We start from the raw sequence: 15290 nt of genomic DNA on the forward strand, positions 1-15290 counted from the left end.
TATCTTTGTAAAATTCTGGGGAACAAAACCAAAATAAAATAAAATACTGGGGAATAAAACCAAATGTCTCTAACTGACAACACAAGCATCCCCCTTTTATATACTTTGTTTTGCTTACTGTTTCTCTTACTGCTGTTATTATTATTAATAATCCACCAAAACATCACACTTAGATTAAACCAGTTCTTTACTAGGAAATTTCTGCTTATTAGTATAATCCTCAAAACTTCCATCAAATTTTGCACTCTCTTACATGACAGATGCAGAACTCTGCTCTTTGGAGTGGCTGTGGTGAAAATAAAGAGCAGATACAGCAGCCAGTGCTCTGGCAGGGAGTGGAGAGAGAGGCACTAACCCCTGTGAAGGGCTAGATTTCAGAGGCTGGGGATTGTGCTCAGCAGCAGCTATGCCAGGTCCCATTCAGACATCAGTCTGAGCAACCACCATTGTCAGGCTCTTTTAAAAATCCTGATTGTCACCTTTTAAAGCAGGTGAAAATCAATTAATTTTGAGCTTATAAAGGAATGCCTTTGCTGTGGCCAACCTTGGCCACACACACAATGCCTTTTGCAGAGATGCACTGCCTTTTCTTCCTATTTAGTGTAAAAGCACTTCATCTTGGTTATAAGCCTGAAGGTCAGGCTTATTTCTTTAGCTCTATTATTTACTACTTGAATTTCCAGTTCCACCTTTCTGGCTATTACAGCTTCTTTCCCCGACTCCTTTTCATGGTAAATCCGTGATGATGACTGTTGATAAAGTTAGGAGGGCCATGATTCTAAGTGTCTGACCTTCTTCAAAATCTGATAATGGATACAGTTTCTGAATCACAGGTCATCTCAATTTTGTCAGTAAACCATTTATTTACAGTGGCCTTCAGACCTCCAGGCTTACTGTGCACTGCAAAATGGATTTTTCAGGGAACAATAAAAGTAGGAGAGCCATCCTTAGCCTTTGCTTAGGTTAGGAGGGATACTGGACTTCGGAGAGAATGTTTGTCCACAACATCTTATGCACTACAGTCTCTAAGAGCTTTCCTGCTCTGTAACATTTCCTGATGTTTGTGTGAAACTGACAATTGTAAGCATCCAATATGAACTAACCTCCTTTTCACTTGCAATCTACATGGAAAGGGCAAAAAAAAATCCATGTCTCCTTAAACTCTTCCCACCTACTGAGGGCTATCCAGTCACCTTTGCAGTATTGTTCAACTTACAGTTCAGGGCACAGTGCCAGGTTTTACATCATGCCTCAAATGCAACTCCACTGTGGTAGGAGCTGATTACAGCATGCCTGTCACAGCTGTGTCAGTGCCAAGGGACACCAGTGTCTGCCAGCCTCCTCCAGTGGCTGCTCTGAAATGGAGATCTCAAAATGCCTTGGTCTTACAGAAACACTGCCAGAAGTACAATTCCTACAACTCCAGCAGCTCAATACTTCATGCAAACTGTTGAGTGAGATGCAGAGAAAAGCGTGTCAAACACCAACTCCTGGCTCCAACAGTGCCTGGAAAACTGAGCAGTGACTGGATCCTGAGCAGAGGGAAGCAGGTTTTACTTACTGTCAAAGCTTCTGTGCTGTGCTGTTAGGATGGCCTGCACAGAGCGACCAGCCTCTTTCATCATGGCTTCAAATTCACTTCGGCTTTTGTTTGCAAAGTTCTCCTCCATCTCGCTGGTGCAGCAGGTGTAGCCTTGTGGGCAGATTCGCAGGTGCTCCCCTAAAATGAGACAAAATGCAGTTAAATGGCCAGGTCTGCAAAAGGGAGAATTTAATGCTGGACAATCTCAGCCTAAAAATATCCCAGCTCCCTCGTAACCTGGATCTGCATCAGGTCTTTCTGACAAAATTACCACCTAATTTGAGTTCTTCCACTTTAATACAGTGCTTGGTATCAGTGCAGGCACAAATTTTCTCACTGTTGACTGCAAGGGAAGAAGAAGCAAGAAAAAAAATTTCATATATGGAGCAAGGAGAAGGGAAAGTTGCCTGCTCAAAGTCTGTCCTAGAATCCCAGAAGACATGGAAGTCTGATTAAATGACAGCTGTACTCATCAGACTTAATATGTACATCAGGACAGCCATTTGAAACTGCTTTGTAAGGAAAGAAAGAAACAGCAGCAAAGTGCTCCCTGCTCTACCAAATATAGCCTGAGAAGGCATTTCCTTAACCAGAGAGGCGAAGCTAGGGAGAAGTTTTCACGATACACAGATGTGATGAATGTCACTGGAATTTGGGTGGCTAATTCCCCTCCACATGTATTGAAATTTTCAGTGAAAAAATTATCTCCCAGAAAGAGACAAAACCACCCCAAAAAAGGTTGCTCTGAAAATCACTGATTGAAAATCACTCTTTGCTATAAGGAAGAACGGGAAAGGTAAGAGGATTCAGCAGGCAAATAAAAAAATTCTCCAGTATGGAGCTTCTCCTGCCCTCTGCAATTTCTTTACTGTGGAGAAGCAAGTGTTTGCACAAGCAAAGTCAGCAACATTTTAAAAATAATTGCTCAAGTTCTTATGAGTCCTTACAAAGACACATCCACCTGCAAACACACCCTATGTTTCTCTTTACCCAAGCAATAAGAATTCATTTGAATGAAATCAAACATTTATTAAACAAAATTAAATAAAATACCCCTCTTGTTCCAAGCATGTTCTGAGATAAACCAATTACCAAGCAGTTACCATGTTTAAGATAATTTGATTGGGATTGCCAGTGATTTTGCTGGCACTTTTATAGGACTGCTGTCTTAATGTCACAGCTGAGCCTAAACATCTTTAAAATTTTGTTTTACCTTGTGTGTCTAAACAGCTTCAAATCCTGAACCTGCACAGCCTCCAGAGTTTCCCGTTACAGTCCTTAGCTATTTCCAGTGTAAAGCTCTTGACAAACAGGTGGTAAAGGGTCTCTGAAACTGGACATGTGTCCTACCCTTGTGAAAGATATCTCATTAGCAGCCTAAGAGCAACTGGAGTGTTCTGTAGTTGATGTATTTTAGGCAGAAGCCATTCAGGATGAGTTTATATTTTGTTGGCCGTTGGATTCCTGCTCACAGATGAACCTTGAGCAACCTCTGCAGGGTGTGGGTTGAGCCTGCCCTTGGCAAACAGGTTACTATGGGCATCTGCACTGCCAGTCCTCCTGTCCACCTGACAGGAATTGCTGCTCACCAGCTTCTCTAGGAGAGAAACTCCCATCTCCAGCCTTGTGTTGTGCTCCCAGCTGAGAGGAGTGTCAGGGTGGTGTGTCCTGGGGGCTGCCCATCTCCCTTGGGACCCACTCTCTGTCCCCACCAGCGCCCAAAGCAGCAGGAAAAGCAGCAACTTGCTTCAATGTAAAACCTCAAGAGTCAAATATAAATATCATGTGGCTCCATGCCTGCCACACCAAAGGCAAGCTCAGTTCCAGGGCTTGCCTGAGCCTCTCCTTCCCTCATGAACTGGATTGTTCTGAGTCGTTCCTTGGGCTCCCTTCTGTAGAGCTGTATTTATCTGTACAGCGTCAGGGCTGCTGACATGTGACAGACAGGCAGGAAAAGGGAGCTGGAATTTTTTGACAAGACATGGCTTTGATTCCTGTCACGGCAAATTAAAAAAACCTTTTTCTTGTCCGGCTTTTTCCATCCTGTTTCTGCTGCCGCAGGATTTCTGGCAAGGATGGAAGTTTTGTGCACAGCAGTTTACTGTGGGATGCATCAGTCCATGAGGGCCTCGATGCCCTCAGGACAAAGCGAGGCCTTAACAGGGCCTGGCCTCTCTGAAAAGCCAATCAACAAAAAAATGGACCCCAGGGGATCCCAGAGGTTTTCAGAAGTGCCTTTACCTCCTCAGCTGATGGTGAATTCACCAGTTCACCAGCTGATGGTGAATTTTGATGGTGAGGTCCTGGCCATGCTCAGAGGCCTTGCACTCCCGCCATTTCCTCTGGGCGCCATTACCCAGCAGGGCTGGCAGGCTCAGGCAAAGCCTCCGACAGCCCTTTACAAGTGCCCAGCTTTGGGAAACTGAGTCAAATCAGAGGGAATCCTGGGGATCTCCGATTTCCCTGCCTGCTGCCAGGAGGATTCAGGCAGGATTCATGCCTGAAACTGGGAGAGCAAACATGGATGTCCCTGCAAGGAGACAGCAACGTGCTCACCAAAGCTGCCCTTGCGGCAGGCTCCCTGCACAGGCTGCAGAAACCAAGGGGGAAGCTGTGGGGATTGCCCCCAGCAGGAGAGGAGGGGAGGAAGAGCCCCGTGCCCGAGCTCCCTGAGGGACACTGAGGAGCAGCAGCGGTGAGAGCTGTGCTAATTAAAATGGGACACGTCCAGACAGACGCTCGGTGCACTCCCAGCCCGGGCGAGGCACAGCGTGTCTGAGCAGGATGGCTCCAACCCCGCTGTGACACCTCAGCCTCCGCACAACCGAGGGGGACAGGGGAAAAACAGGCAGAAAGCAGAGGGAAAAATCACACCCAGAGCTGAAATTGGTTGATTTTACACAACTTTGTGAATTGAATATAGAACTGTTTCCATTCTTGAACTCCGAGCAGTTTCAATCCCTTTTGGAGTAGCATTTATCTTAGCTTTCTGCAGGTGTTTGTAAGGTACTCAGCAGGTGTTTGTGTGGTGCTCAGCACCACCACACTCTATCTCAGTGGGAAGCAGAGTTTTCATCATTTATCTCTGTAACTCAAACTCAGCACAAACAGAACAGTCTTACAGCCCTGTGAACATGCTTTGCTTTCTTTGATTTTTAACCTGACCCACCCTGGAAACATTCACTATTATTATTTAACCTTTTTCTATTGATTCCAAAATAAATGTGTTCCAGAGCATATTTTGGTTCTCCTTATATTTCAAAGTCCCTTTGTTTGCCAACCTGCCTTTGTCCTATTGCTGAAGCTTGCACTATAAATATCCCTGGGTTCACTTGGCAGGAGACATCTGCAGGTACCTACAGCGAGCCAGAGGTGTTTTAGAGGAGTAAATCTCCATGATGCAGGACACAGGGTGTGTCCTCTGCCCGCTGCTGTGCCACTCAAGTTCTCCCTGTGTACAGCTGACCTGTTGCTCACCACTTGCTGGACAGCACGTGCTCCCACCCCTGCAAGAGCTTTGCAGAAAGCAGAAAGGCATGGCAAAAGCAAACTGGAAGCAAAGGGAGGGCTGCTCAAATCTCCTTGAGGATGACAGATGTGCTTCCAGTGACCAAGAACAGTTCTGGGTGACACCCAGAGAACCCGGGATTTACAACACATCTGTAAGTAAGAGAAGATGCATCTTGAGATGCTCTGAAAACAATCAGCTTGCCCAAACCTTCCACAGTCACGGTGGTTCAATCTGGGTCTCCCTGGAAGAGCCAGCTGTCCTGCAAAAGCTGCTGAAGCCAGGGTGGGATGTAACCCACCAACTGCATGGTCCCTTGGAAATGGAAACAGGGTAGAGCAGGCAGGAAAACAGCATCAAGCAATTATCACATTTATGATTAACTGTCCTGGAATGGAAAAATGGAAAAATCAGGAGGCTGACGACAAGAGAATATCCCACTGCATAGCTACAGGCTTGGATTGTCCTTGAAACACCCTCTCAAGCTGGCTGGGTTAGCAGATCACTTTGGCTATCAAATTCATTACTGCACTTCAGAGTGCTGAATATTAAATCACTTGACCACTTCCCACTTAGGGATGGAGTTAGGCCCAGGGTCCCTGCAGGGGAATAGCCCTGCCCACAGCCACCACTAGCAGGAGCTGAGACAGGGCTCAGCTTCCAGCTTCTTCTGCCATGTGCTCCAGTCTGTCTGCCCTGCCCACACGGGCTCCCTGGGCTGCCTGCCACGGGCTGTGTGCTGTAACACACAGGAGCCCAGCTAGCTGTGCCCAGGAAAGCTCTCCAGCTGCTCACTGCTCCTGCCTTTCACCCCACTAGGAGGCTGTGGAAACAAGACAGAAGGGCAGTCCCAGCGGTGCAAAATGCAATACTGAGAGAAGAGTCCTTGGCTCCTTTAGCCATGTAAATGGTGCTATTTCTATCCCTCTGACAGGATGTTGGAGATTGAATTAATTACAATGTTTGCAGAAGGTTTGGGGTTATGTGGCTGTGTCGGAGTATCTAAATGCAAATTATTACAAAATAATTCCTCCCAGAGGTTAATTTATTTCAGGCTGTGATAAATCCATCATAATTCTTCCCTCATATTTGTAACCCTCCTCCCACTCGCTCTCCAAAATGTTCCAACAGCTCATTTCATGCTCCTAGCCTCAGTCCAGCCCCCCATGCCAGGAATGACTCCAGCCCAAGCTCCCTCTTGGGGGGTTTCTGGGTGGACATGTCTCAGGCAATCAGGCCTGCTGAAGTGCAAGGCATGCCAGGCATGGCAGGGATGTCAGGACACAGCCCCTGGCCAGGTACAGCCAGAGAGCCTGAGAGCACCTGGCAGCTGAGGAGCTCCAGTCCTCTCCTACTGTCCCTGGTAGGCACTACTGTTCTGCTGGCCTCTCCCTCTTCACACCTAAATCCCATCCAGGCTAATGAGCATCACAGCCAGGAACTGTGGACAAAACAGTGTAGTGTAGAATACAGGTTCTCTTTTTTTTTTTTTTTTTTAAAAACCATGTCAGAGTGTCTACAGCTGATGCAAAATGAGCCTGAAGGTGGTACAGATGTTAAAAATACCTTGCAAAGAGATAGTGCAATGAAAGTAAATTCCTTTCCTTATGCCTCCCAGCTTTTCCCGCTTCAGGTGTTCCTGTCCCCATTCAGCTTCAAATACACATCTTTACAGAGAACACAGCGTGGCACGTGCTAATAAGCAGCTGACAGCATAGCCAGCACTAGTACCATTATGCTACCTTGAATCCCAATCTTGCCACAGATAACTCCTAAGGGGAAACAGGGTACCCCAAAAACATTAGGACTAGGAGATAGTCCTGGCTGACCAGCCTAGGAAGAGCTCTTCGTGCCCTTTTCACTGAGAACCACCTGCTGGCAAGCTCTGCCAAACACCTACACCCCATAACACCTGTAAGGTGTCCACCTGTACAGCTCGTCTCCTGTTGTAGCTGCTGCCATCAAACTGAACCAGAGATCAGACTGCTCTATTAAGCAGAGTGAAAATCAGATCTTTTCCCATATTGCAAAGGCAGATGTTAGCTGTATAGCCTGTTTCTTTGATTTGCAGTCAGCTGTTGGCAAAATACGACATCTTCTATTTTCTGATTATGTATTAAGAGTATCATCATTTTGGCTTCAGTTTGCACATAATGTCAGGGGAGTCACAGCAGGCCTGAATATCAAGTATCACACAGCAAACGCTGTGATCAAAATGCACTGAACCATGTTCTCCCTGGTCCCAGTGATACTGCAGGCAGAGGACAGCAAAGTGGGGCAGGGTTGTGGGCTGGCCCAGAAAGAGGGGGCAGAATATGGTCATGAGGAAGAGCTGTGCTCAAGTGAAGTCCTTATTTTCCTGCACTTGCTAGCAAGATGCACTCCCAGGATGAGAAGCAGAGGTGGCAGGGTGCAGCTGGAAACCAGCCCTGCCATGGACTCAGGGACATCTTGGCTGAGCTGGCCTGGGAGCTAATGCAGCAAGGTGGGGCCACAGGGAAGCTGTCTGCTTCACCAGCACCCCACAGGAACCACTCATGGACCTCAGTTCCTGCTGAGGCAAGACCCAGGCTAATCTCAGCTGGCCCAGGGCCACCACAGAGCAGTGTCACAGCTGACACAGGAGCAGGACTGCAGAGGATGCAGGGGCTCTCTCACCACTGCATCCACACCAGTGACCCCACGCACATCCCTGCCGCCTCTGGCCTCAGCAAGGAGAGAGGGATTTATCTCTGGCACAATCAGTCCTACCTCTTTGCTGCTGCTGGGTGAGTAGCTGGTTATCTCGGGGGACTGAAAACAAGGGCATGAAGTCTTTTCAAGCTGCACGCCACAGGTCTGGATTTGTCCCATGTCAGCAGCTTTTGTAATGCCTTGCCATCTGAAGGCTGATCAAATAGCTTGTGCTATCTGAGATGAACTAATGTTTTCGTTCCAGATAAAGAAAGCAAGCACCATGTTCCACATCAGTGATAAAAACAGCAAACTGGAAAAAAATAGCTAGAGAATATGCTTATTCTGATAAAGCAATGCACATGTTTAAGATGGGACAATAGCAAAACATTAAACGCTTGTTCCCACAGCTCATCATTCAGACCAGGATTATACCAACAGGAGTGAACAACCAAGAGCAGATAATCCATAAGATTTGTTCTTTCCACTCTTATCTTTCTACTCCTACTAGGATATAATAAACTATCAAAATACTGTTAACCAAATAAGACAACTTAATCTGGCTACTGCATGGAGTTGGCTCCCTACCAGGTTACTGCTGTTCCGTAATTGCATTACAGTGAAAACCTGACACAGTGAATAAATACAGGTACTTCTGACAAATGTCACAACTGGCACCTCGAGCAGAAACCCACTGATGGGTGGGAGGACTTTGGGACTGCCCCATTCGTACTGACACAGGCTGCTCAAACGGGGAGCCCGGCAGGAGCATGTGGAGGAGGCTGAACAGCACTTCCCTCTCTATTTGCTCTGTTCGTGTGTCTAAATACTTCAGGCTCTGAGGCTGTCAGCTCAGTGTCAAACTCACACACACTGGAAATGTGGAATCAATTTGTTTAATCCTAGACCCTGATGTCAGAGGAATTTATAAGACAGGCAAACATGGGCAAAAAAAAGTTAATTAACAGAGGAGGAAGAGCCACCTCCGTGTCCTGGAAAAATACTAAGTACAGATTAGATAAGAGTGCCTTCAGAAACGACAGTCTGCAAATCCTAATGTCATCTGTGTATGTTACAGTGGCAAACTGCCCAGAGGAAGGGAACAGAGAAAATGTCACAAGTGCTGACAACAGACTTGATTCTTAGTGAAAAGCTCTGCATGAAAGCACTTCACCCACGCATTGCTCCTTTGGGTTTTGGGAGTGTCTTTCTGAATGAAACAGAATACCCCTTCCCATCACTCTGCTGCCCCAGTTTCTCCCAGGACCTGCCTTTAGCTACATGGGCCTGACTCTGCCTCTGAGCTGTGCACACACAACAGGAATCAGCACAGGGTGAAACAATCCAAGCCTGTATTTAAGGACAGAGTAGGAAATGCTTTATAATTTGCAGTAGAAAATATCTTTTTCAGCGGTTGAGAGAGGAATGAAAGAACAAGGGCCAAATCCACATGTACCACAAGCAGTGAAAGACCTCCAGCTAGCAGAACTGACTGAACACACTGAATCCAACACTCCCCAGATCCTCTTCTGGGCACTGGACACACAGTGGGGGTGCTTCTGAGCAGGACTGCTACAGGAGATGATCCATTATGAAAGGCTTCCACTGGGAGTTAGGACATGGTCTACTATTAACACTCTCCAAGTAAATCAATCCTGAAAGAAGCCTTCAGTCCAAACCAGACCATTTGCAAGAATCATGGAGAAACACACAGGGAGTGCACTGTTACACTCTTTCATCTCCCCTTCCCCAAAAAACACAAAACTTTAAACAGGAATCTTAGACAAGGGAAGAATTATCTTGTCTTTTCACATAACACTTGTGGGGACCTATTGAAGTTGTGTGTCGCAATCCATCACTATCAACCTCTTTCAGAGTTGTCCTGAGCACATCAGCTTCTCACCAGATGTTTGGTTCTGTTTTTTCTTCTTGGAACAAAGAGTCTTTTTATCCTCAGTTTGCTGCAATCTAAAATAAGATCAAACTGGAAACCTATCACTCTTATCAGATGCAGCTTCACTGCAGGCTTCATAACAACATAAATATGTTATTACATAAGAGGCAAAGCAATTCATTAAGCAGAATTTTTTTACTAGTTTCTTCTCAGAAAAATATCTATTGGAGAAACTGTAAGCTCTTCCTCAAGCCTGGAAACTCACTGCCTGTAGGATCAGACTGCAAAAGGAATCTGGGTAGTAAAGATGTAGCTCACACTAAGAAGTTTAAGAGCTGAAGGCCTTTGGTTTATTCTCTATTAAAAAACCCTGAACTTTGGGGCAAGAGTTTATACAATCCATGTCAGGAACTTGAGGAAGGGACAAAACCAAAAGGCTTTTCCACTTCACCTGCTAAAGCTCTGAAAGGAAAATAGTGATACTGCACTTGGGGCTGGTTTGAGATAGAGACTAAAGAGCTTCAGCAAGCCTGTAAAACCATTGCTCAAGAATGGGGAGTGCTCATGGCTGGTCCCAATCGTTTCAGTGCAAAGAACAAACCTGTATTAACCTATCATGGAGAAGTCAGCAATTAGAGAGCATTGCCTTTCAACCCCAGTAAAACTCAAGCAGTTGATGCTGGTGTGAAAAACATGAAAATCATCTTTCTGGGTTTCAGCTGCATACTTAACCCTGGGCTCCTGGAGGGCACTCCCTGTTCCTTACCCCTCTGCCACCCTTACAGCACACTGGGATGAGCAGGATGTACCACAGCAGAGCAGAAGGCTGGGAAGGCTGCACAGGGCACAGCCCACTGCTGCCCACCCTGATGAGCCCCATTCCTGGCTGCCAGCTCACCCAGGTGAGCTGCTCTATGCACACAAGGAGGGTCTTACTCTCTAGCAACAAAGATCTCCCAGGGGAAAATCAGGAAGCTAAAAACCTCTCAATTACTCTGCTGGTAAGAATGAAAGTGACTCCTGAATTTGCAAAAACCCTTATTTTTAAACAGCTCTTAAACAAAGTTTTTGGACCTGAATCTGATTCTGAGAGTTTGCAAAGCCAAAATGTCCATGACTCAAAATTTAAGAGATTAGGTTAAATGAAGCTCATTAATCTGAAATTCCATAGACGTGTGTACACTTACCAAAGCTAAAAATAAAAACATGCATGTCTGAATTGTCCAAACCCCACAAATTCAAGATAATACTTTTTTAGATTTCTGTAAAAAAATTAAGAGACTTCACCTCTGAAGAGTTGTTGACTTATGCCATAAATTAGAAGTGCTCATACTTCCTCTAAAACTCCTTGCTGTATGTGTTGGCAGGGATGTGGGAAGGTGCAGGTTTGGAGGGGCAAGTTCTGATTGCTGTGGGCTTTTTCACTTTGCAATTTGAAGCTTTTTTCAGCCCCAGAAATGCTTGGCTCTCCTTCAGCTATTGCTTTGCTTTAATTGTCTCATGAATGTTTTGGCCAGCAGTAAAAGTGCCAAACTGTGGATCCCTTCCCTACAATTTGGGGCACCATGAAAGCAAACAGAAATATGGGGTTACCCTGTGGGAACACGGAATTGCAGACTTCCAGTTTGACAGAACGGGTGCAGCTGATGCAGAACTGGGGTGGACAAGGAGCAGCATCCAGGCTGGAGTCTGCAGAAGCTGCTGTGTGAGAGATCTGCAGCAGAAGGAATTCAATATGCTGCCTTTCCCTTCTGGTTGCAGACGCACATAAGTGAAACCTGTGCCACTGCTCTTCTTTTTATGCCTCCATCTGATCTTCCAAAAGCAGATTAAGAAAGATGCCTGTAAACCTGAAGATGCAGAGGACATCCCTAGGGACCTCCTCTTCTGCCCTTAAAATTAATCCAGGGGAATGAGGGGATGAGGACATCAGTCTGGTCCTGCCAGAACTGCTTCTTTGCTTCCACAAACATCAAACTATCACCTTTCACCCCTACACAGAGGGCTGGATCCAGAGGACCAGGTTTAAACTGGGGTGAACATTTAAACCTCCAACACCCTGCTACATCTCAGTATGGCTTACAGTGCATATGCCCAAAATTTTACCAGAGAAATGTATTTTAGGCAACTTCTGTTTGAAAACTTAATGGAAGTGTAGCTGTTCTCCCCTGAGCGTCAGGAACAGATGACTAAGAAATGTTGCCAGTATCTGTCTTTCAGTGAGATTAGTGTTGGGTTTGTGTGGTATCCTATTTATAACTTTGACAAACAGCTCAACCAATCATTTCATACTTAATCATAGCTGTCTGCCCAGTTCCCTTCAGAGAAAAGCTTTTCAAAAACTATGTGCCAACACAATATGAACAAAAAGAAGCAAACCACAGTCAAGAAAAAAAAGACCTTGCTCCCCAAACCAGCAACAGCTACACAGAAAGCAGGTCTTGGTAAATCGTAAGGCATAATTAGAGCGTCATTATTCATGGCACTGCACAGCTATAGTTAGTCAGTGTTTCCACTGTAAACCCCTATTTTCATAGAGGTTTGCAGCTCAGCTGCAAGGAATTAGTCTGTGATGAAATTTGGCAGTAGACATTTTAGAGCAAGGATTTTTTTTTTTTTTTTGAAACCGTTTAAAGATTTTTTTTTCTGCCCCCACTTTCAATTCCCCTCTCACTTCTGAGGCTGTAACACTACTTATGAAAGAAACAAAAATCACTTCAGTGTGCTGTTTGATTTCTGTGCATGTCTCTGTGTGGTTAATGGGACCAAAAATATCAATTTAGCAGGGGATTTCAAACAGAAGTCTTAAAAACTTGTAGTTTGATTCCCACAACAGTTACAACACAACTTTCCTCTGGACATACCTATGAACATTCATACCTACACTGTTAACTTAATGCAGTAAGGAGCCTTGACATCCTGAGTAAACCTGCATACCCACCTAATGCCAAAGATGGGTTTACATCTCATGGGATAGAGCTGTTGGATTTCTTTACATCTTTTTGCTTTGAAAGAACATTTTCCAGGGATTATAAGAGATTACTTTTTGCTGTACTCAGCCCTAAGCTCTGTGTTCACCTGCCTGTTTCCTCCTTGCCTGACACTTCCACTAGGGCTCACGTTTCAGCATGAACAAAAAGTATGGTGGGAATCACTCACAGGAATCGTGAGGAAGGGAAAGGGACAGGAGAAACATCCCTGCGGAACATTTTATCCCAGACAAAACTAAACAGAGCATTTCACAGCATTTTCAGCTACTCAAGAGAAAGACTGCTGTTTGCATTTTTAAGAACATCAGAGGAATGCATCTACTCTTTTCCAACTAGCTTTGGCTGAAGCATCCTAGGCGTTCAGCATGCCTGGGCATGAATGAGATTTGCTTTCACACATATGGACCACACTCCAGAAAGGTACAGCAGCCTCGGGGCATCCTGCCTGGCTGTCACTGCATGCCACAAGCAGCGAGAGAAGGAACTGCCTCAAGTGCAGTCCCAGCTCTGAGTGGGGCAGCAGTTACACAGCTTGAAAAAAAATGAGTGTGAGTTACACAGCTTGAAAAAAATAAGCTTCCATGAGCTGGAAGACTTACAAGCCTCAGTCTCCAACTGGATCACTGTGAATGGCCTGAGTGTTCATAGCAACATCTTTGGTGCACAGTTTCTAAAGAACAGAGTAGTTCTCTAAAGAACAGACTAGTTTATCCAGGCAATTTGATTTTCTGGTGAAACAGATGGCACCATTTACCACCACCATGCTTCAAACCCTGTTTTCCTGGACTGTGATCTTGGCATATGGGAAACTGGGCCACCTCTGAGCTTCTCACACCTTGCAAGGTTCATGCCTTCCTCAGAGCTCCCCATCCCAGCACTAATGAGCTTCCCCTCGGACAGCTTGGCAGAGTGACAAGGATAAGAGTGCTTGCAAGGTACCAGGCAAAATTCCTGAGGGCAGCTGCCTCCAAGCTCCCTGAAATCCCAATGCACTCTTCAGAGAACTGGAACAGCAACACCAGCTGTCTCTGCAGATACCCTGCTACCTTGACCACTATGATTTGTGAAAGCCATAAAAGAGAAATTCTCCCTTTAGAGTGAATGTGCTTTATCTTTGCTAAAAACTGCAGCAAGCGCACTGTTGCAGGAAGGAGGACCTGAACTCCTGCCATAAAACTCCTGTCTTAAAACCAGAACAAAGCAGTCTTTCTATATATACTGCTTGACTCTGCTTTTCAAGGTGGTACTTAGAAATTAAGAGGCAAATGAACTCAGTAAGATTACTCGTGTATCTTGAATCATTTACAGGAATGTTAGCCAGGGCTGTGCTTCAGAGGGCTGGATCACACTTTCCTGCTGCAACCACTATTAACCTGACATAACATGTTCACAGAGGAGATGATAATGATGCTGTAACTGGTCTCCCTAGAATATGGTTATGATTAGGGAATATCTTAGAGAAACTGTCACTCATTAAGCACTCAGTTAAATGCAGAAAGAAGGCTGAAGGAAAAGCTCTGCAATTTCAGGAATTTATAACTTGAAAAAAGTCCATTCTCAACATTTTGGTTATTGGGTCTTTTTGCTTGAGTGTTGCTAAGAAGTGGCAGATTCACATTAAATACAAACTACACTTTTTTTCCTTTACCACCTTTGCCCTGAATGTAAGTAATAGGCCTTCTACACCCACCTTAGAAGACATTATGGGCCAGGCAGTGAAAAACACAACTTTTAAAATCTGAATTTAGTTCTCCTGATACTGTGTATCCAAGTAATTATGCTCTTCCCACCTGGGAAAATCCATACTGCTTCAAAGTGCATCAGGTCCCAGGTACTTGGTCTAAACCCAGGACCCCAGTCAAAGCAGCATGTTCTCCTTTTGAACCCTCTGTTCTCTTATTGAGATGCTTTTGCTCTTGAATAATCATATCCTTTGTGCATCATGGCACAATAGTACTTCCACCAGATTTCTCTTTCTTGTCACAAGAAAAAAGGGACCATTCCTGGGAGGTTTATCAAGTCTGGATGTCAGCTCCACTTCCAGATTCAGTTATGCCAGTGGAAAGTGTTCTTGGCGCTCATAAAGATGTGACCTACAGACGTTCACCAGACTGGCCACTATTTACCTAAATGATGAATGTAATTCAAAAGCATTTTCTCCTTTTGCAAGCAATTAGGGAAAATTTGATACCAGTCTGACCAGTAAGTGACAGTGACTACCCTCACAGTCAGTACATTTTTTCAGCAAAGCCTTGCAGAGTGCTTTCCCCTGACCCTGCCTGCCTTTGGGCTTGTTTCTGAGCTACTGACATAAAACCAAGTGCCTACATAGGAGCAGTCTTCCAGAGCAGAGAAGACTGTTCTGCAGAGCAATCACAATTCTGTGCAGCTTGCTTGCCTCCCACCAGCTAACTCTGTAGCCTTTGCTGACCAGTTTGGTAGGAAAGTGGAGAGGATTTGATCCTCTGAGTACCCATGGAAGTAAACTGTGCAATTCTCTTGGTTTTGGTATTTATAAGCAAGTCATGTTCCTGCCTCCAGGCTTACTCAGGGTACTGCTGAGGGACTGCTGCTCTCCTGCCATATGTGCTCCCACAGCTTGAATGCCAGTCACAGTGAGCCTCAGTGCACCTGCACTGGAGA

At 45.3% G+C, this 15290-nt stretch overlaps 1 protein-coding gene across 1 annotated transcript in view; it reads right to left on the reverse strand.

Annotated features, from left to right (window-relative positions):
• The window catches only part of GPC1 (glypican 1), a 200785-nt gene that overhangs the window by 97788 nt on the left and 87707 nt on the right, over nucleotides 1-15290 (reverse strand). Inside the window, exon 2 of the mRNA XM_041486923.1 lies at nucleotides 1562-1720. Coding sequence (XP_041342857.1) covers nucleotides 1562-1720 — 159 coding nt within the window. The remainder of the gene's footprint in view (nucleotides 1-1561; nucleotides 1721-15290) is intronic.

This window comes from Pyrgilauda ruficollis, unplaced genomic scaffold (genome assembly GCF_017590135.1).
Source record: "Pyrgilauda ruficollis isolate IOZ18807 unplaced genomic scaffold, ASM1759013v1 scaffold79, whole genome shotgun sequence".
NCBI lineage: Eukaryota > Metazoa > Chordata > Aves > Passeriformes > Passeridae > Pyrgilauda > Pyrgilauda ruficollis.